A 24,101-nucleotide genomic window follows, 5' to 3' on the forward strand; every position below is an offset into this window, starting at 1 on the left:
CTTTTTGTGGCAAAATGTTTTTAACAATTTTTTTATTTGAGAGTCCATAAATCTTAACAACCACACAACTAGGTTGGATTTCCAAAACACACCAACACATCTTGGTACTGAAACCAAGGCAAAAATATGCACAAGAACTCCAGTAACTCCTTGATTAATAACAGGAGCTCCCCAACTCACCAGTAAATATAAAATGTACAATTGAAACATACGTGAATGATTCATTATTGTTTTTAAAGCATTTCATTAATTTAATATGCTTTTACAAATGATTAAGTGAACAAGTACAAGATAAAATAACTGATGTTTAATTCAATGTCAATTGTGTCTGAGCTAGATAACTTCCTTATTAAATATAAAGGTGATTTTCACTGCACAATTACTACAGGCTGGCAGCAATGTCTGGTTCACAAATCCAACAGTTTTACGAAAACAAAGTGTTGCTAATAACCGGAGCAACCGGTTTTATTGGCAAAGTTTTGCTGGAGAAGTGTCTTAGAAGTTTAAATTTTAATAGGATTTACCTGTTGGTTCGTGCCAAACATGATAAAACTGAGAAGGAACGGTTTACGGAGTTGTTCTCATCACCAGTAAGTTCACTACAGTTAACTTTTATTTAATTCATCCGTCCATTTGTGGTGACAGATCTTCGACACGTTGAAAGCATCAGATCCCACCTTCGCAACCAAGATCAATCTGATAAAGGGGAATCTGGAGCTGCCGAACCTTGGTCTGGCCGAAGCCGACATGGATATCCTGATGAAGGAAGTGAACTGCGTCTTCCATTGTGCTGCAACCGTAAATTTCATTGAACAACTTTCACTTGCCGTCAAAATTAACGTCGGAGCCACCAGAGACATTCTAAATTTGTGCAAGAAGATGAGCAACCTCCAGGTAACATTACTTTACTGTCTCCGTGTCAAACAAGTTGTTTTAAAAGGGTTTTGTATATTAATTTTAGTCGTTCGTCCATGTTTCCACTGCTTACTCCAACCCCAACAGACAAATTGTGGAGGAAACCGTTTATGAACCAAAAATTCTACCAGAGAAACTGTTGTTGCTTGTGGATAACTTCGACAAAGACATAGTTGATGACGTTGTTAAGAAGAGGTTTGTGATGGCATGATTTTAATCAAACAACCTTAATTGTGTGATCTTCTAGGTTGCTAACAGGTGGTTTTACTAACACGTACGTGTTGACCAAAAACGCCACAGAATATATGATACAAAAAGAAGGGTTGGATCTGCCCATTAGTATTTTAAGGCCTTCAATTGGTAATAACATACTTACATGTAAATTTTTAATAAAATCAATTAATTAATATATTTTCTTAGTTGTAGTCACTGAAAAACAACCTGTGCCTGGCTTTGTGGACAGAGCAATAGGTATTACAGGTTTGATTTTGGCTATAGGCTTAGGTTTTATCAGGACAATCATTTGGGGACCTGACAACGTGTTAGATGTTATTCCTGTAGACCATGTTGTCAATGAAATAATCACTGTGGGGTGGTACAATCATACAAAAAGGTATTTGTCCAAATGTAATACTGTGGGATCAAAAATGATCGACTGACAATCATCTTTGACCCAACTATATTTTATTTAGCCAAAAGAAACTATAAGAACAAATTTCTTTTCTATTCGAACGTTTAATGGTTTGAAGTTTTTTCAGCAAAGAACAAAAACAAGAAGTACCAGTGTTCAACTGCGTAAGTTCCAGCATTAAACCAATTACTCTTGGTACGTCCATCAATTATAACTAAACATATCAATTAAAGGCAATATTTTAGGTGAAATAAACGATAAATTATTTAAATACACATACAAAGTCGGTACTAACAGTGGATGGTCGTACCCATTTATAATCTCCACCCAAAACGAAACCCTCTACAAAATTTACTCCTTCTTTCTACACACCTTACCTTATTACTTCTTAGACTTTTGTGCCTATTGCCTTGGGAAGAAGCCAGTGTAAAAAATTTAAAGCTTAAAATAAACAAAACAAATTTAACAAAATATAATTGTAGCTTGGTGAAATTTTATCACAAATACGAACGACTGAGCCAAGTTCTGACGTTCTTCATGATGAACGAGTGGTACTTCAAATCGGACAACACGAGGAGATTGTTTCAAAGCTTAAGTCCTGAAGACAAGGAGTTGTTTTATTTCGACATGGAACAAGTGGACTACAATGAATTGTTACTCAACATTATAAAGGGCATCAAAAAGTACATTCTAAAGGATAACACTCCAGATGATGACATCAGCATGTTGTACAAAAAGAAGTTCTTCCACTATTTCATATGTTTTGCTTTATTTATGTGTTTTACTTACTTTTTATTGAAGTTGACTTACTTATAACTTTAACCGAGTAGTAACAATATTAAACAACACAAAATAGGTAATTGCTTTTATTAATATTAAATAAATAATTCAAAATAAATTAAACATTCTTAGGAATTGTTCACTTTGTTTGGCACTTCTACTCTGAAAAGGAATAAAACCAAATTGTACTTAAGGTTAAGTTATGTCGGTTCGTTATTGTTAGCTTTTTTGTTCGTGATGCTTTGCACGATTAAATTGAGGCAATCCAGGCTTGATGTCGTCGTAGCTACGTCGAAGCCTGAAACAAAACAAACAATTGAATGTTTTAGACTTAAACGTTTTGTCCCGAAACAATTGATAATTGACACGTTTATATTAATGATGTTGCGACTTATGACACTGATTTTCAATTTTAATTCGGCACGCGAAATCAACAACACGTGTTCGCCCGTTTGACTGACATAAAACGGACTTTGTTCTTTTCCATTCGAGAGTCCATAAACCATAAAACCTTAACGGCCATACAATTAGGCCGACTGAAAATACCGAGACGAAAACGTCCATAAAAACTCCCCAGTAAAGCACGAGGCGTGCCTTCTTGGTGATTTTATTGATATTTATTCACATTCTGGAGGAGCCCTTGACTAAAATTAGACGTTCCCCGCAGTCAATCGTGATCATTTCGAAACTCGGTGGATTTATGGACTTCCGCTTTTTGTTACGGACAATTTAATGGGTCGCATCGGGTGTCGTAAATATCGTCGTGTTTTGTAAACTAATAATCTGACTGATGGTGTCTATGATATGATTATTATTTTTAGATTTAACGGGGATTTTGGTCGACCTCGGGGACACTACAATGGATTTATGTGGTTTTTTTTTGTTTTCGGGAGTTTGGCCAAGTTACGACAACATACAAGTGAAAGAAAATTGATGCTCAATTGTTGATCATAATTGGAAGAAGCACAAACTTTCTTTCTTCTTCTTCTTCTTCTCTAAATTTAAGTAACTGTAAAGAAGAAATTATATCGATAACTCAAAGAAAATTATGAACAACGTGTCTGAAATTTGAAAGCGGTAATATTACACCTGTACTTCCCCCAAATACTGTTTGATTATTGTGTTTCTATTAACTTATTAGAAATATTACTAGTTTATTACAATTTATTGTTTTTTATGTCAGTAACGAAATAATATAAATATTTTTAAAGGTGTTGAAACTTGAGAGCAGTAATATTACACCTGTACTTCCCCCAAATACTATTTGATTATTGTGTTTCTATTAACTTATTAGAAATATTACTGGTTTATTACAATTTATTGCTTCTTGTGTCAGTAACAAAACAATATAAATATTTTTAAAGATGCTGAAACTTGAGAGCTGTAATATTACACCTGTACTTCCCCCAAATACTATTTAATTATTGTGTTTCTATTAACTTATTAGAAATATTACCAGTTTATTACATTTTATTGTTTCTTGTGTCAGTAACGAAACAATATAAATATTTTTAAAAATGCTGAAATTTGAGAGCAGTAATATTACACCTGTACTTCCCCCAAATACTGTTTGATTATAGTGTTTCTATTAACTTATTGAAAATATTACTAGTTTATTACAATTTATTGCTTCTTGTGTCAGTAACGAAACAATATAAATATTTTTAAAGATGCTGAAACTTGAGAGCAGTAATATTACACCTGTACTTCCCCCAAATACTGTTTGATTATAGTGTTTCTATTAACTTATTAAAAATATTACTAGTTTATTACAATTTATTGCTTCTTGTGTCAGTAACGATACAATATAAATATTTTTAAAGATGCTGAAACTTGAAAGCAGTAATATTACACCTGTACTTCCCCCAAATACTGTTTGATTATTGTGTTTTTATTAACTTATTGGAAATATTACTAGTTTATTACAATTTATTGCTTCTTGTGTCAGTAACAAAACAATATAAATATTTTTAAAGGTGTTGAAACTCGAGAGCAGTAATATTACACCTATACTTCCTCCAAATACTGTTTGATTATTGTGTTTCTATTAACTTATTAGAAATATTACTAGTTTATTACAATTTATTGTTTCTTATGTCAGTAACGATACAATATAAATATTTTTAAAGATGCTGAAACTTGAAAGCAGTAATATTACACCTGTACTTCCCCCAAATACTGTTTGATTATTGTGTTTCTATTAACTTATTGGAAATATTACTAGTTTATTACAATTTATTGTTTCTTATGTCAGTAACGAAACAATATAAATATTTTTAAAGATGCTGAAACTTGAAAGCAGTAATATTACACCTATACTTCCCCCAAATACTGTTTGATTATTGTGTTTCTATTAACTTATTAGAAATATTACTAGTTTATTACAATTTATTGTTTCTTATGTCACTAACGATACAATATAAATATTTTTAAAGATGCTGAAACTTGAAAGCAGTAATATTACACCTGTACTTCCCCCAAATACTGTTTGATTATTGTGTTTCTATTAACTTATTGGAAATATTACTAGTTTATTACAATTTATTGTTTCTTGTGTCAGTAACAAAACAATATAAATATTTTTAAAGGTGTTGAAACTCGAGAGCAGTAATATTACATCTATACTTCCCCCAAATACTGTTTGATTATTGTGTTTCTATTAACTTATTAGAAATATTACTAGTTTATCACAATTTATTGTTTCTTGTGTCAGTAACGAAACAATATAAATATTTTTAAAGATGCTGAAACTTGAGAGCTGTAATATTACACCTGTACTTCCCCCAAATACTATTTAATTATTGTGTTTCTATTAACTTATTAGAAATATTACCAGTTTATTACATTTTATTGTTTCTTGTGTCAGTAACGAAACAATATAAATATTTTTAAAAAAACTGAAATTTGAGAGCAGTAATATTACACCTGTACTTCCCCCAAATACTGTTTGATTATAGTGTTTCTATTAACTTATTGAAAATATTACTAGTTTATTACAATTTATTGCTTCTTGTGTCAGTAACGAAACAATATAAATATTTTTAAAGATGCTGAAACTTGAGAGCAGTAATATTACACCTGTACTTCCCCCAAATACTGTTTGATTATTGTGTTTCTATTAACTAATTAGAAATATTACTATTTTAGAACAATTTTTTGTTTCTTGTTTCAGTAACGAAACAATACAAATATTTCCTGAAAATCCTGAAACTTAGTAGAAGTAATATCACACCTGTACTTCTCCCAAACACCTTCTGTTTGTTATATTATGTTAAGTGTATATGTTATTTTTATTTTATCTTAAAAAATTAAAGTAAATATGTTTTTCAGTCCCTTCTACGATCTATATTAAAATTTGAGTTAAATTAGTCCACCGGAATCAGGTCTGTTTGGCGTTTGGTTGTCACACCAATCAGCGGTCCGGTACAAATAACCCGGGGATTAGTAATTTTTTATGACCGTAAAACCGAACATCTCACTAAAAAGCCCCCATAAAATCCAACAAATTATTCCCCCGCTTTATGTCCGCTATAGCGACAATAAAAAAAAAAATAACGGTTCTCAGATCTGTCGTCTGCTATTTTCAAAAAGCCGTTAATGTCTAGCGCGAGCCAAAAATATATATCAACGGCAAAACGATATATTTTATAGTGTATAAATAAACTCTAAACTTTGTAAATTTGTATCATTACAAGAGCTTTTATGTCAAAGAGCATCTTATAGTGGCTAAGCTACAATTATAGAATTTAATACCGTTTCAGTGTCACTGCTGAGCGGAATTCAACATCAAAATCTCTTTGAACACGTACCACGTACATTAAATTTATATGTTCCTCCCATTTTGTTTATTAAAATTCTATTGGTTGCCTATCGACATTAATTTTTAGGTTAATGTCCCTGTAACCTAACCTAACCTAACTTATTAAAGGACATCAATTATATCTACAAATAAATGTTTAATTTGTTCAAATTTTAGTAATTAATTAATTAATTTATTTAAAAACAAACGTCACCGATCTAATAATAAACGACATTCGATTTTTCATTTGCCGCTAATTAAACATGGTGGTGGCTGAAACAAATGATTTATTGGCCTATTAAAATAATGAGCCGGCTAAAAATAAAATAACTTAATAAACAAACTTTTCTACTAGGATTGTAAATGGGACGATTTGTTTGAAAAAGTTGGACACACATTACATTTATTTTTATTGAACACCGCGATATTTACGTTGGAACCGGCCACGTACGAGTTTATGTGACGTGCAATTATTTATAGAGTACGAATTTTAATGGATTTCATTCGGTTTTTTGCTCCGCCGTGCAAGTCGAGGTCTTCGAAAGGTCTTAAGAGCAGTCGTACGTCAAACGTGTCAAACGTTGGCGAACAATTTGGCGAGTACGAGACGTTTCCGGTGCGGTTTTGATTCGACGTATCTTGAAACGATCAAAAATAGCCGATGACAGGCGTCGGTGTTTAACAAAACTGCCTCTTAAAATTATCCATGTGAAAGGGCCGATGGATTTTTACGGCATCCGCCGCTCCATCTCTTAGCTAAGTATATTTAGGTGTTAAGATATTTCACGCCACTTAAGGTGGCGAGGACAATTTATATGTTTTGAAAATCTGTCGCCGGGACGTTTGTCAAATACGCATATATCATCGGTGCGTTGGTAAAATTAGATCCGGGAACAATGTCGTTGGTTCTTCGTTCAGATGTAATGGTTGAATTTGTTGGGGGAATGTAACCTACTTCAATTTTTAGATTTAAAAATGTTTGAAACAATATAGTTTCTTCAATTTCCTCTCCTTTTTATGACGTCCATTGTTTTCCTTCACCAACATTTATACTTGAGTTAATGATTTGGTTTTTTCCACTATTTTACAAAATATTTCTTATTAATGTTATACTCATTTTGTTTATATATCTCTACAACTTTAATATAGAGGAACAACAATTGATATTACTTCTAGTATCTTTAGTAAGAGACTTTTAACAATAAAGTGTATTAAAATAGTAATATTTCTAATTAGTTAATAGAAACCCAATAATTAAACAGTATTTGTGGGAAGTACAGGTGTAATATTACAGCTTTCAAGTTTCAGCATCTTTAAAAATATTTATATTGTTTCGTTACTGACACAAAAAACAATAAATTGTAATAATCTGGTAATATTTCCAATAAGTTAATAGAAACACAATAATCAAACAGTATTTGGGAGAAGTACAGGTGTAATATTACTGCTCTCGAGTTTCAGCATCTTTAAAAACATTTATATTGTTTGGTTACTGACACAAGAAACAATAAATTGTAACAAACAAGTAATATTTCTAATAAGTTAATAGAAACACAATAATCAAACAGTATTTGGGGGAAGTACAGGTGTAATATTACCGCTCTCAAGTTTCAGCATCTTTAAAAATATTTATATTGTTTCGTTACTGACACAAAAAACAATAAATTGTAATAAACTAGTAATATTTCCAATAAGTTAATAGAAACACAATAATCAAACAGTATTTGGGAGAAGTACAGGTGTAATATTACTGCTCTCAAGTTTCAGCATCTTTAAAAACATTTATATTGTTTGGTTACTGACACAAGAAACAATAAATTGTAATAAACTTGTAATATTTCTAATAAGATAATAGAAACACAATAATCAAACAGTATTTGGAGGAAGTACAGGTGTAATATTACTGCTCTCAAGTTTCAGCATCTTTAAAAACATTTATATTGTTTGGTTACTGACACAAGAAACAATAAATTGTAATAAACTTGTAATATAAGATAATAGAAACACAATAATCAAACAGTATTTGGAGGAAGTACAGGTGTAATATTACTGCTCTCAAGTTTCAGCATCTTTAAAAACATTTATATTGTTTGGTTACTGACACAAGAAACAATAAATTGTAATAAACTTGTAACATTTCTAATAAGATAATAGAAACACAATAATCAAACTGTATTTGGAGGAAGTACAGGTGTAATATTACTGCTTTCAAGTTTCAGCATCTTTAAAAATATTTATATTGTTTCGTTACAGACACAAGAAACAATAAATTGTTATAAACTAATAATATTTCTAATAAGTTAAAAGAAACACAATAATCAAACAGTATTTGGCGGAAGTATAGGTGTAATATTACCGCTCTTAAGTTTCAGCATCTTTAAAAATATTTATATTGTTTCGTTACTGACACAAGAAACAATCAATTGTAATAAGCTAGTAATACTTCTAATAAGTTAATAGAAATACAATAAATACTAATTTTTATATTTAGTTAATAGGAACACAATAATCAAAAAGCATTTGGGGGAAGTACAGGAGTTTCAGGATTTAAATTAAAAACTAACAATATGAAAAAAAGCATTTAAAATCTTTTTTTGGATGCTGAAAGTTTATTAAACTATGTATACAAAAAAAAAATAGTAAATAATTAAAAGTACCTCGAACATTTTGGAGAGGTTTAGATTGATGACCGGAATAATACAATTTGAAATAGTTGTTTTTGCGGTAGCAGTTTTCGCGCTCTACAAAGTCACCGTAACATATGATGAATGTTGACAGGCCTTATATATGTCGTTTGGCCGGTAACGGCGATTATAAAATAAATAAACCGTCGGCTTAATAAACCAGATGTACTGTGCAGTTGTCGTTGGACACACAAAGGTTTAATATACGGCCCAATGAAATATTTGTGGACGAATAAACGTTCCTATGCTCTTTTAAACGTCTCCACAAACGTTCCATTATTAATTGTGCCGCGTGCGAAAATCGGAAATATGTGCTTTTAACGATCGCCGCCGTAACTCCACACCTGTACTTCCCCCAAGCTTTATTTTCTATTTATTGTTTTCTACACATTATTAATCACATAAAATGTTACTGATTTACTAAATTTACTGTTTCTCGTGTCAGTAACGGAACAATATAAATATTTTTAAAGATGCGGAAACTTGAAAACAGTAATATTACACCTGTACTTTCCCAAAATACTGTTTAATTATTGGTTTTCTATTAACTTATTATAAATATTACTAGTTTATTACAATTTATTGTTTCTTGTGTCAGTAACGAAACAATATAAATATTTTTAAGGATGCTGAAACTTAAAAGCAGTAATATTACACCTGTACTTTCCCCAAATACTGTTTGATTATTGTGTTTCTATTAACTTATTGGAAATATTACTAGTTTATTACAATTTATTGCTTCTTGTGTCAGTAACGAAACAATATAAATATTTTTAAAGATGCTGAAACTTGAAAGCAGTAATATTACACCTGTATTTCCCCCAAATACTGTTTGATTATTGTGTTTCTATTAACTTATTGGAAATATTACTAGTTTATTACAATTTATTGCTTCTTGTGTCAGTAACGAAACAATATAAATATTTTTAAAGATGCTGAAACATGAGAGCAGTAGTATTACACCTGTACTTCCTCCAAATATTGTTGATTATTGTGTTTCTATTAACTTATTGGATATATTACTAGTTTATTACAATTTATTGCTTCTTGTGTCAGTAACGAAACAATATAAATATTTTTAAAGATGCTGAAACTTGAAAGCAGTAATATTACACCTGTACTTCCCCCAAATACTGTTTGATTATTGTGTTTCTATTAACTTATTAGAAATATTACTAGTTTATTACAATTTATTGGTTCTTGTGTCAGTAACGAAACAATATAAATATTTTTAAAGATGCTGAAACATGAGAGCAGTAGTATTACACCTGTACTTCCCCCAAATACTGTTTAATTATTGTGTTTCTATTAACTTATTAGAAATATTACTAGTTTATTACAATTTATTGGTTCTTGTGTCAGTAACGAAACAATATAAATATTTTTAAAGATGCTGAAACTTGAAAGCAGTAATATTACACCTGTACTTCCCCCAAATACTGTTTGATTATTGTGTTTCTATTAACTTATTAGAAATATTACTAGTTTATTACAATTTATTGGTTCTTGTGTCAGTAACGAAACAATATAAATATTTTTAAAGATGCTGAAACTTGAGAGCAGTAATATTACACCTGTACTTCCCCCAAATACTGTTTGATTATTGTGTTTCTATTAACTTATTAGAAATATTACTGGTTTATTACAATTTATTGTTTCTTGTGTCAGTAACGAAACAATATAAATATTTTTAAAGATGCTGAAACTTGAGAACAGTATTATTACACCTGTACTTCCTCCAAATACTGTTGATTATTGTGTTTCTATTAACTTATTGGATATATTACTAGTTTATTACAATTTATTGCTTCTTGTGTCAGTAACGAAACAATATAAATATTTTTAAAGATGCTGAAACTTGAAAGCAGTAATATTACACCTGTACTTCCCCCAAATACTATTAACTATTGTGTTTCTATTAACTTATTAGAAATATTACTAGTTTATTACAATTTATTGGTTCTTGTGTCAGTAACGAAACAATATAAATATTTTTAAAGATGCTGAAACTTGAGAGCAGTAATATTACACCTGTACTTCCCCCAAATACTGTTTGATTATTGTGTTTCTATTAACTTATTAGAAATATTACTGGTTTATTACAATTTATTGTTTCTTGTGTCAGTAACGAAACAATATAAATATTTTTAAAGATGCTGAAACTTGAGAACAGTAATATTACACCTGTACTTCCTCCAAATACTGTTGATTATTGTGTTTCTATTAACTTATTGGATATATTACTAGTTTATTACAATTTATTGCTTCTTGTGTCAGTAACGAAACAATATAAATATTTTTAAAGATGCTGAAACTTGAAAGCAGTAATATTACACCTGTACTTCCCCCAAATACTGTTTGATTATTGTGTTTCTATTAACTTGTTAGAAATATTACTAGTTTATTACAATTGATTGTTTCTTGTGTCAGTAACGAAACAATATAAATATTTTTAAAGGTGCTGAAACTTGAAAGCAGTAATATTACACCTGTACTTCCCCCAAATACTGTTTGAATATTGTGTTTCTATTAACTTATTAGAAATATTAATAGTTTATTACAATTTATTGCTTCTTGTGTCAGTAACGAAACAATATAAATATTTTTTAAGATACTGAAACTTGAAAGCAGTAACATTACACCTGTACTTCCCCCAAATACTGTTTAACTATAGTATTTCTATTAACTTATTAGTTTACTGCAATTTATTGTTTCTTGTGTAAGTAGAGAAACAACATAAATATTTTTAAAGATCCTGAAACATGAGAACAAAATTTTACCCCCAGATACCGTGTGAAGTTGTGAACAATAAAATTAAAAAGTCCCAGAACACAATAAATAAACGGTAACGACTCCATAAAACCAGAAATCCATTAGTAAAAGGTAGATTTAGGGATTGACATCTGGATTAAGTGTTCCTTAATCCCGTTTCCATGTGTACAAATTAGTGGAAGCGGTAAAACATCGGATGCGGATCCAAAAACGGTCCAGATGGTGCGGGGTTAATGCCTAAATCGTGTATTTCGACCCATTGGCACGACGCTAGTCAAAATATCGCACGGAAATAGACAAATTAGCCCGTTACGGCATCTAAGATCTGTCATGTGGACACGCCTACATCTCCACTCGTTTTGCATTCTTGCACATCAAATTCGGATGCCAACATGTCTGGAGTTGTGTTACTTACACCGGTTTTCTGTAATATTTCGGTTCATTCTGGCAAAAATTAATTTAACTATTGTCCAAGAATGTCAAAAAATTGGACCAGCTTATTTTTAGACGTAACTGCTGCAGATTTACTGCAACTTTCATGGCTATTTTTTTTTTTTTGAAATTCATAAAGGAAAATAATAAAATTTGATACAATGTCATATTAACAAGTAAATTTATGACGGTCATAAAGTCTTAACGTCCGTTATTTACTCGTACATACATTCCTCACACAAACCATAAGATTGTAATTTAATTAAACACGAATTATTCAGTTTTAACTCACCGTTTTGTGAGGAGAACTTCGCCAGTGGTTCCGTGAACTGTTGCAGCCTCTCACACACGTATTGTCCTGATGATGTGTTCTGAAATAAGCCATTATTTAATCAAAGACAAGTCTGGGGGTCAAAGTTGGTCAATATTTGGTTACTTTCTAAGAGTTTTTATAGGTTAAACCTTTCTTCCATTCATTTTAAATGTCATTAGTAGATTAAGTGAGTGATTGAAGCTTCAAAGCCAAGAATTTTGTTGGTGCAAGTTGCCAATCGAATGGACTAGAGTGGAAGCAATGTCTGGAACTGTTGAAGAGCTTGGTGAGAGGAAGGTCGTCGAAGACGACATAGGGCACCTTCAGGAAGACATGGACGTCAAAATATAAGAGATCATCCTAACTCCATTTGGTTCCATATCTTAAAACCCTTCAAAATTCAGTTTTCCAAAAAGATAAAGCCAGACCTTATGTTACAAGGATTATTTGGGAGTGTTTCTAACATTCTAAAGTAAACTTGTTGCCATCATTAGCAAAATCTCCAAACTTATCACCAATGGGACATCAAAGTCAGGAAGTAGCTCTTCCTCCACACACTTTGGTGGACCATCAGCTTCGACTAGAGATGGCATAGCATGGGGACCAACAAAGTAAATAAAATCTGACCACTGGAACTACTAATTCTGTTTTCTGTGTCACCGGGTGTAGTTTAAAAATAATTTTCAGCATTATTGAGACGTAACTGCTGAAATTTCAGCAACCTAACACAGCTAAAAGCATCATATATCTCAAACCCAAACAAAAATAATTTGTTACAGTTTTTTTCGAAACGAAAAAGAAAAAACTTGGACCGATAAAAATGAAAAAGCACGAGCAAATAGTAAACCGTAGATAACACCCAAATGACACATCTCAAACTCAATTAGACAGCGTGTATCCATTTAACTTGCTGTCACAATTGAAATATGAAATCCTTAATACCGTGTGCCGAACTTTCAGCCCGACATTTATAAAGGTATCGCGCTGTCAAAACAATCGGGCGGGCCGCTTCATTATCGCCCCCTCCCCTCCCCCACACACAGCCCCCCGGCTGGACGGCACATTAAATATTTGACGAAAATAAAACCGCGGATTAGACGCGCGAGATAAAACGCAACAAATATATATAAATTAATGGGTGATGTTTCTATTTTCGATTTGAAGAAATGGACTATAAATCCGGTCCAATAATTGGCATATTATTAATATCTGGACGCGGTGATTTATCTGCCCAGTAACATCTACATGGGCATCGAGGCGGTTTCGAAATAATATAATTAATGGGCGCTTTAAAACGTGCATTTTTTATTTTAATGTCTTTTTTTTCTTTTGCGAGAAGTGTTACGTAATTTTGTCGCATTGCAAAGCGGAAGTGATGACACACTTGCAGTGTTTAGTTCACATTATATTTTGTGAGCAATTAAAAATGAGATGAAATTACATATCTTGTCTTAATGCTTCACACATTAATAAATATAATAATAATCATCGTAAAATATTTATATCAATAAATACTGAATATGCTACTCAGCTTCAGCTAATAGAATATAATTATTTGATTATTATCTCAATATTTTCTAGAAATGATAATACTGTACAGCTTCAACTGTCAGATATTTGTCTTATTTAATTTAAAAATTCCTACATGTAATAATGGTGCTCAGCTTCAATTAATAGATATTCGTATCATTATTATTACAATTCTTATTAACACCATTAATAATGATAATATTAAATTTATCTGAATATCTTTTAGAAATGATAATGCTGCACAGCTTCAATTGTCAGATATTTGTGGTATTTAATTTATATTAATATTTCCTAAAATAATAATGGTGCTCAGCTTCAGTTAATAGATATTCGTATCATTATTATTACAATTCTTATTAACTCCATTAATAATGATAATATTAAATTTATCTCAATATCTTCTAGAAATGATAATGCTGCACAGCTTCAACTGTTAAATATTTGTGGTGCTTAATTTATATTAATATTTCCTAAAAGTAATAATGGTGCTCAACTTCAGTTAATAGATATTCGTATCATTATTACTACAATTCGTATTAACACCATTAATAATGTTAATATTAAATTTATCTCAATATCTTCTAGAAATGATAATGCTGCACAGCTTCAACTGTCAGATATTTGTGGTATTTAATTTATATTAATATTTCCTAAAATAATAATGGTGCTCAGCTTCAGTTAATAGATATTCGTATCATTATTATTACAATTCTTATTAACTCCATTAATAATGATAATATTAAATTTATCTCAATATCTTCTAGAAATGATAATGATGCACAGCTTCAACTGTCAGATATTTGTGGTGTTTAATTTATATTAATATTTCCTAAAAGTAATAATGGTGCTCAGCTTCAGTTAATAGATATTCGTATCATTATTATTACAATTCTTATTAACACCATTAATAATGTTAATATTAAATTTATCTCAATATCTTCTAGAAATGATAATGCTGCACAGCTTCAACTGTTAAATATTTGTGGTGCTTAATTTATATTAATATTTCCTAAAAGTAATAATGGTGCTCAGCTTCAGTTAATAGATATTCGTATCATTATTACTACAATTCGTATTAACACCATTAATAATGTTAATATTAAATTTATCTCAATATCTTCTAGAAATGATAATGCTGCACAGCTTCAACTGTCAGATATTTGTGGTGTTTAATTTATATTAATATTTCCTAAAAATAATAATGGTGCTCAGCTTCAGTTAATAGATATTCGTATCATTATTATTACAATTCTTATTAACTCCATTAATAATGATAATATTAAATTTATCTCAATATCTTCTAGAAATGATAATGATCATATAGACAACAGAACGAAAAATACTAAACAAGACAGGACCATATAAAAAAAACCAGAACGACACACACAGCTTCAACTGTCAGATATTTGTGGTGTTTAATTTATATTAATATTTCCTAAAAGTAATAATGGTACTCAGCTTCAGTTAATGGATATTCGTATCATTATTATTACAATTCTTATTAACACCATTAATAATGTTAATATTAAATTTATCTCAATATCTTCTGGAAATGATAATGCTGCACAGCTTCAATTGTCAGATATTTGTGGTGTTTAATTTAAATTAATATTTCCTAAAAATAATAATGGTACTCAGCTTCAGTTAATGGATATTCGTATCATTATTATTACAATTCTTATTAACATCATTAATAATGATAATATTAAATTTATCTCAATATCTTCTAGAAATGATAATGCTGCACAGCTTCAACTGTGACATATTTGTGGTGTTTAATTTATATTAATATTTCCTAAAAGTAATAATGGTGCTCAGCTTCAGTTAATAGATATTCTTATTAATACTATTAATAATGATAATAATACTATTAAGAAATGATAATACTCCACAGCTTCAACTGTCAGATTTTTGTGTTATATAATTTACATAACAGCTTCAACTGATAATTAATAATAATGAATAATAATAATTTAATAATTATATTAATATTTTCTAAAAATGATAAGGCTGCACAGCTTCAGCTGATCCATATTTTATTAAATTATTAGAAAATTAAAACAAAGTTTGAATAACTTATCAATTTTAACATTTAATTCGTTGTTTTCTCATCTAAATTTAATTGTCTTAAGTAACACCAACACATCCTAATAATAATAATGAGTTAACTTAGTGAACAAGTAATTTCGGGATCATCGTTCCTAATTAAAACGATCCGAGCGACGAAATCCAGGAGACAACATCCAAATCGTTTCCGTCATTCAGCACACGTTTAAATTTCTATTAACTGGAATGCGAGGTGTGTAAAGGAAACGTCACCACTCAAGTTGGTGGTCTTGTTTTATGTTACCGTCGGAAAATCGCCACTGCTATATAAATTTCAACGAAACATTTTCATTACGATCATTTCTAAACTTTGATTGTTTGTTTTATTTGTCTGGCTAATATTATTAGACGGTGTGAATAAAATAATCCTGTAATGTTTGTTTTTACTCATATTTTCAGCAGAAATTTAACATCTTATTTGAATTAATTAATTATTATATTATTTTTTTTTTCTATTCTGGAGTTTTTTGTTCTAACCTTATCTTCTTTTCGTTTTCTAAATTATCTGAAATAGCCAATTAGATAATAAAGTTGAGGAACAAAGTGACTCAACTTCTTTAAAAAGGTAACTAATTAGTTTTGTTAGTTATAAATTTTTATTGGCAGTAATTGTCTTCTATTTTTTAACAGATGTTTCCTAAAATTGATTTGTTTCTTTAATAAACAGTGAACTATGTAGAACAGTTTCTTTTTAAATTTGAACCATTGATTTGTTTAGAAATCAAGTAGCTAATTCTGGAGTAACTAATTTATATCAGTTTTTTGTTCTAATCTTATCTTCTTTTCGTTTAATAAATGATCTGGTTTTGCCAACTAGATAATAAAGTTGAGGAAAAGAGTGGTTCAACTTCTTTAAAAAGGTAACTAATTAGTTTTGTTAGTTATAAACTTTTATTGGCAGTAATTGTCTTCCAATTTTTAACAGATATCTCCTAAAATTGATTTGTTACTTTAAGAAACAGTGAATTATGGTAGAACAGTTCCTTTTTAAATTTGAACCATTGGTTTGTTTAGAAATGAAGTAACTAATTCTGGAGTAACTAATTTATATCAGTTTTTCGTTCTAACCTTATCTTCTTTTCGTTTTATAAATGATCTGAAATTGCCAATTAGATAATAAAGTTGAGGAAAAGAGTGGTTCAACTTCTTTAAAAAGGTAACTAATTAGTTTTGTTAGTTATAAACTTTTATTGGCAGTAATTGTCTTCCAATTTTTAACAGATATCTCCTAAAATTGATTTGTTACTTTAAGAAACAGTGAATTATGATAGAACAGTTCCTTTTTAAATTTGAACCATTGGTTTGTTTAGAAATGAAGTAACTAATTCTGGAGTAACTAATTTATATCAGTTTTTCGTCCTAACCTTATCTTCTTTTCGTTTTATAAATGATCTGAAATTGCCAATTAGATAATAAAGTTGAGGAAAAGAGTGGTTCAACTTCTTTAAAAAGGTAACTAATTAGTTTTGTTAGTTATGAACTTTTATTGGCAGTAATCGTCATTTAATTTTAACAGATGTCCCCTAAAATTGATTCGTTTCTTTAAGACAGTGAACAAAATCTGGAGTAACTAATGTATATCAATTTTTCATTTTAGGCTTCTCTTTTTTTCATTTTATAATTGATCTGGAATCCCCAATTAGAGAAGAAAGTTGAGGAAGTCAGTGGTTCATCTTATTTAATCATCATTTTCTTTTTTTAACGGCCCCCCAAAAATAGATTTGATTATTAAAGAAAAGAATTTCACGAACTGTGCTAGTGACATTCTAAATTTGAACCACGACACAATCGCATCCATTATATTCCAGATCCACTTAGATAATCCACCAGAACTAACTCGTCGCGTACAATGTCTGAAATGCAGATGAGAGGGCAAAAGTACCAGATCGGTGGCATATTTCAAACCGGCGCATTGGCTCGTCTCCAAATTCGTGCAGACAGAAACTAGAAAGACACTGGATTAATAGCTACTACAGTGCGAGATGCTCGCATTAAAATCATGCTCTTTTCCTTCTTGTTCTTGCACGGGCTTTCATAATAACCCGAACACGACCAGACGCGGGACCAGACTTATTTATGGCCCCGCGAACCAGATCACCCACCAATTTCTTGTCTAATTTATCTCGACGCCTTATTTTTTCGGGCTAAAATCACAAACCAACCACTCCATTGTGGTTCAATTTATGGTTATTAAGTCAAAAAAATTATTATATTTAGTCCGAGTCGAATTGCTTCGTAAAAAATTACCCCTTGGATGGAATCCCATTATTTTTTTCTGGTCCAGCAGTGATAAGCATCACGGAACGGCGTACAAACATGTGGCCGTCACATGTAACCGGAGAGCATTCTTAATATAAATCCAGAGGCAACACGAAAATTATGGAATCTTGATTTATGACCCCCCTGTCACAATTATATAACAACCAATTAGTACCGGGCGAAAAAACGAATGGACGTGAAATCGGTTAATTGGTGAGGATTAAAACGTCGAGTTATGGGAGTGACGAACAACGCCAACGACGTTCGTCACAAAGGCGACGACGGATCTGACGGTGACGACATCCTTCCGTTTAAGGGTTCTCACCAGATAATCGGTGCCGCCGGTCAGCGAAACGTCCGCGCTGCTTTTGGAGCCCTGCAGGATCTCCTCCAGGTACTCGATGTACTCGATGGCGCTGCGCAGGATCTCCACTTTGGGCAAACGCTGGCCCGGGTTGTTGCACGTCCTCTTCTTCAGCAGCTCGAACGCCTCGTTCACCTGTAACAACGTTGACCGGGCGGTTAAAAACGGCTCAAGTTGGTTTTCAGGCGTTTTCAGCGAATTCCGTGTTACGTGGTTAAAAAGAATTGCGGTGAATTCCTTCAGTATTTCGGTGTAGCCTTGAGTTGATCGCGGTGAGGAATTTCGGCGGATAAAAATCAATTTATAATTGTCGCAACTATTTATAATGATGAATGTGGGGTAATGCAAAACACAAAAACACGAAAACGATTTATGACTCTGTGTACTACAATGGTGCAGGGTCGTATTCTAAAGTTTGCTTCATATTTATAATAGTGGTAATAAATTCAAAATTTAAAACGCCACTAAATGTAATTTATTTTGTTGTTAACTATTAATATTCTTAATTTATCTGTCCTATAAATACTCGTTAAGCTGAAATCTCTTAAAATTAGTTTAAATTTGACTTTTGAAACAGGACAAAAGTTCATATTTTTTATATATTAAATTAAAACATTATATTATTGTTTTAGTAAATAAATTTAATCTTTAAATATAAATTTAAAATTTGAACATTCAGAAATTAAAGTTTTTCTTCATTAATATCTTTTTGTTAAAAAATTAATTAAAGTTTGATTATAATTTTAATTTTATATATTAATTTTAAATAAATACTAAAAATTTTAAATATTACTAATAATAAAAGTATAATAATTTCAATAAATTAATAAATTTTAATCAGAAGTAAAAAAATTATAAAGGCTTAATTAAATTAAGAACTAATTAAAATTTAAAATTTTTATACCAAACAAAAATTTATCAATTTTATTAATTTAATTCATTTTAATTATTATTTAAATAAATAAATATAAAGAATTAACATAATTTAATACTTTAAAATGATAAAAAACTAATAAAATTCTAATTTCAAAGTTTCTCTTAATTAAAAACTTTAGATTCAAAATAAACTAATTAAAACAATTAAATTATATTAAAAATTAATTAAATTTTATATAAATTTTTTTAAACATTAATTAAATCGTAATTAATATTTTTTATGTTTTACATTTTTATATTAATATTATAATAATAATTAATTTAAATAAATAATTTTAAAGGATTATTTGAATATAAAATTTAAGAAATTATAAAAAATTATTTAAATCTTAATTTCTAAGTTTCTCTTAATTTGAAATTTTACATTTTAAGAAAAAAAAAACAACTAAAACAATTAAATTAAATCAAAAATTAATTAAACTTTAGTTAATATTTTTATATTTTATATTTATACAAATAATATAATATTATTATTAAGTTTTAAAAATAATTACTATAATAGTTCTTAAGAAAATATTAACCAATTTTATTAAATTAATTTATTTTAATTATAATCTAAATTAATAATTAATATTTAAATAATGATAAAAAACTATTGAAATTCTAATTAATAAGATTCACTTAATTTTAAACTTTAGATTTCAAAATAAAACTAATTAAAACAACTAAATTAAATTAAAAATTAAATAAAATTTAAATTAATTCAAATTTAAATTAAATTCATTTTTTTTTCATATTATTTATTCATTTATTATTCAAGCTTTAAAAATATTTATTAAAAAAGTCTTAAGGAAAGATTAACAATATTGTTAGAATAATTCATTTTAATTATAATTTAAATTAAATTAATTAGTTTTATTTAGAAATTAAATTATATTATAATTATTATTTAAAGAAATGATTTTAAAAGGATTATTAAAATATAAAAAATGATAAGATACTATTAAAACTCTAATTTATAAATTTCTCTTAATTTGAAAATTTAGATTTCAAAATAATACTAATTAAAACAATTAGATTATATTAAAAATTAATTAAATTTTATATAATAATTTTTATATTTTATATTTATACAAATATTATATTATTAATAATAAGTTTTAAAAATATTTATTAAAATAATTCTTTAGAAAAGTTTCACTGATAATTTTATTAGTTTACTTTATTTTAATTATAATCTACATTAATAATTATTTTTAAATAAATAATTTTAAAGGATTATCTAAATTTAAAATTGAAAAAATCATAAAAAAAAACTATTGAAACTCTATATTTTAAAATAAAACGAACTAAATTAATTAAATTAATTAAAAATAATTAATATTTTTTATATTTTACATTTATATAAGTTTAAATAATAATTATAAATATTAAAAATAACTATTAGGATGACTTTTAAGATAATAATACCAATTTTATTAGATTAATTCATTTTATTTATTTCCTAAATTAATAATTATTGTTTAACTAAATAAATTTAAAATTTAGAAGTTATAAATAACTATTAAAATTATTGTTTTTAAGTTTGTCTTCGTTTAAAATTAAATTAATTTTTTTTCATATTATTCATGTATTATTCAAGCTTTAAAAAATTTATTCAAAAGAATCTTAAGAAAAGTTTCATTCATTTTAATTATAATTTAAATTAATAATTCCTATTTAAATAAATAAATATATTTAATGAATTAAATAAATTTAAAAATGATTAAAAACTATTGAAATTCTATTTTCTAAGTTCAAATTTAAATGTTTATATTTGTAAATAAATTAGTTTTATTTAGAAATTAAATTGAAATAAAAATTTATTAAATTTTAATTAATATTTCTTATATTTTACATCTATACAAATATAATAATAATAATTATTATTAAAATTATTCTTAAGAAAAGTTGAACAACAATTATTAAATTAATTCATTTTAATTATAATTTATTATTATCATATAATTAAATTATCTTAAAAAGTCATCTAAATTTGAAATTGATAAAAAATGAAAGTTTATATTTATAAAATTTTATTAAATTATTTTATTTTAAGTAATATTTTAGTTGATAATTATTATTTTAGTAAATAAATTTAAATTTTAGAATTTCATAAAAAAATAATGTATTATTTTATTAAATATATAAAATTAACAAAATTAAAATATAAATAGAAATAAGAAAATGTCTCTTTATAAAATCTAATTAATTTAATATCAATTAAATGTTAATTATTTATTAGGTTCATTATATTTACTTTTAAACAAATAAAAAAAATTAAATTAATAATTTTTATGAACTATTATTTAATATTTTATTTTCACTTAATTTTTCTTGTGTATTATGTTAATTGGCACAGAAAATATACTAAAAGTAATTAGAAAATTAAAGTTATCTGACCCAGTTTTGTATTGCACACCACTTTTGAATATTTATTAATTTGGTTTTTATCTTTATTATTTGTAATTTATTTATCACCTTCTATATGTGTATTTACAAAACTACACAATAATTTACTTATAGTATTTACTAATTAATATTTTAATTCATAATTTAAGAGATGTATACATTTAAAAGGAAGAATTTTTTGTTATTTCTTTATTATTATTATAAACGATAAAAAAATAATTATAATTTAATTTTAAATTTCTCTTTATCTGTTCAAGATTTTATGATTTTTATTGAAAATTTATTTATGTATATAATTACGAAATCTTCAGTATTTTTTACAGATTATTCGATGAAAAGTTGTTTATAATAAAATAAGATCTTGTGACAACATCTAATTAAGAAATTTATCATCCGACGGCACCAAAACATCCTAATCATTATCCTTACTTTTCTCAGTCGCCTCCTCTCCCTCAAAGTGGCGGCTTTCCTCCTGTCAATAGCCAATGTCTTCTTCTTGCATGCCTTGCAGGCCCAAGCGAGACATTTCCTAGGTCCATTAACCGTACAAGAACCGTTCGCAGGCTCCAAAATGTGATTCGTATCCTTTTCATCGTCACTTTCTATAGAACTTTCGGCGCTCACGTAACCCGTGTCGGGTCTGTTGCTCTTCGACTCCTCCTCGTTGTTGTTCTTGGTCTGCTCCTCTTTGATCACCTTCGCATTGGTCGCCTTAGCCTCATAGTTCTCTTTGTACGACACTTTCTCACAATCACTAGCTTTGTTTGGCTGTTGAGCTTTAGACTTTTGCAGATAGAACTGTTTGTAGTCTTCGGCTTTTTGGTTGTAGCTCTGATAGTAGTTCTGGTAAAAGTTCATCTTAGCTGTTAACCCCCAAAATCAAAGACAAACTACGCACGTGTCGAAGGCTTCGCCCTCAACCCACCTTCACAGACCGACAGAGACCCGAAAACCTCAACACCCGAAAGGACCGTCCGACGAAAAGACCCCATCAACGAGTACCACCACTCGACGGGCCGAATTCCGACATGTTTTCGGTGAAATAGAGCCGGTGGAACTGACAATTTTAAATTTAAATCATCCCTTCCCAACGTTTCGATTCTTGAGATGCGTGTGCACGGACGTGAGACGGGCGGGCCGTCGGTGTCTCTTTTCAGTTCAGCATCTGTGTGACAAAACATATGAGAACGGCGGCAGGGGGGGCGCCCCCGTGTGACCGTCACCGAACGAGTGCGGCGCATTTCGATTTGTTGAAGCGATGCCAAAAAGCTGCGCTCGCATTTTGATACATGCGTTTCGGGAGTGATTTAATGCGACGCCCGTGATAAGGCATTAGTACCGTACGCAAAATGTACATATTTAATTAAAGGTTTTTGGTATAAATAACGATGAGGAGATTGAGTTGTGCCAGTTGGACCGTTTTGTGGCCTCAAATTATCGAAGTTCATCATCAAAACCTCAACTCAACTCACCTCATGTACATAATATTATTTAAATAATATAATTATAGTGTTAAAGAAGTACATCGGATTAAAACTGGTAGAAAAAGTCAATAAACTTTTTAAAACCTTTACCACAATATGTTAGGTTAGATTAAATTATGTAAGGTTAGAATAGTTTTGATTAAATTAAATTAGGTTAAGTTGGGTTATGATGAATTGGATTCAATTAGATGGCAATAATATACCTGTATATATTTGAAATTGAAACATTCCTTTAAAATATGAAAAATTTTGGGCTTTAACATATCTAAAAAATGTGAAATTAGATTTAGTTTAGTTAAGATATATTAGGGTAGGATAAATTAGGTTAGGTTGGCTTGAACCTAGAAATAATAAAAAAATATTAGGTTAGGTTAGACTAACTTGGATTAAAAACAGTTGAGTTATGTTAGATTGGTTTAAGTTGATTGAACTGAAAATTTATTAACATTAACTTTAATTTAAACATTAACTAATTAGCTAATAATGCTATATATGAAAGTCTTATGATAAATTAGATGTAACTGAGTGATGTTAAAATTAATTATTTTAAATATTTAAACATAAATTATATTAGATGTGAAAAAGACTAATTTAGGTTATGATAAATAAGATTTAACTGAATATTAATTATTATATATACTTGAACATAAATAAATTATGTTAAATTTGCAAATTTATTCAGAAACATGCTGAATAAAGTTTTAG

The 24,101-nt window shown here is 28.8% G+C and overlaps 2 protein-coding genes across 2 annotated transcripts; one reads left to right on the plus strand and one right to left on the minus strand.

Moving 5' to 3' along the window:
* The first annotated feature begins 398 nt into the window (after positions 1-398).
* LOC126265806 (fatty acyl-CoA reductase 1-like) lies at positions 399-2,402 on the plus strand. Its single transcript, XM_049968613.1, has 8 exons — positions 399-590; positions 646-894; positions 962-1,110; positions 1,163-1,275; positions 1,336-1,528; positions 1,665-1,741; positions 1,792-1,972; positions 2,029-2,402. Exons 1-8 carry the CDS (start codon positions 399-401, stop codon positions 2,360-2,362), a joined length of 1,488 nt encoding a protein of 495 aa, XP_049824570.1. The 3' UTR covers positions 2,363-2,402.
* Positions 2,397-23,049, minus strand: LOC109604258 (myogenic-determination protein). The gene is made up of 4 exons (XM_020020787.2): positions 22,342-23,049; positions 18,547-18,720; positions 12,306-12,384; positions 2,397-2,624 (listed from the first exon to the last, which is right to left on the minus strand). The coding sequence occupies exons 1-4, from the start codon at positions 22,768-22,770 to the stop codon at positions 2,527-2,529; spliced, it is 780 nt and encodes a 259-aa protein (XP_019876346.2). The 5' UTR covers positions 22,771-23,049; the 3' UTR covers positions 2,397-2,526.
* Positions 23,050-24,101: the final 1,052 nt, after the last annotated feature.

The sequence above is a fragment of the Aethina tumida genome, chromosome 6 (assembly GCF_024364675.1).
Source record: "Aethina tumida isolate Nest 87 chromosome 6, icAetTumi1.1, whole genome shotgun sequence".
Taxonomy (NCBI): Eukaryota; Metazoa; Arthropoda; class Insecta; order Coleoptera; family Nitidulidae; genus Aethina; species Aethina tumida.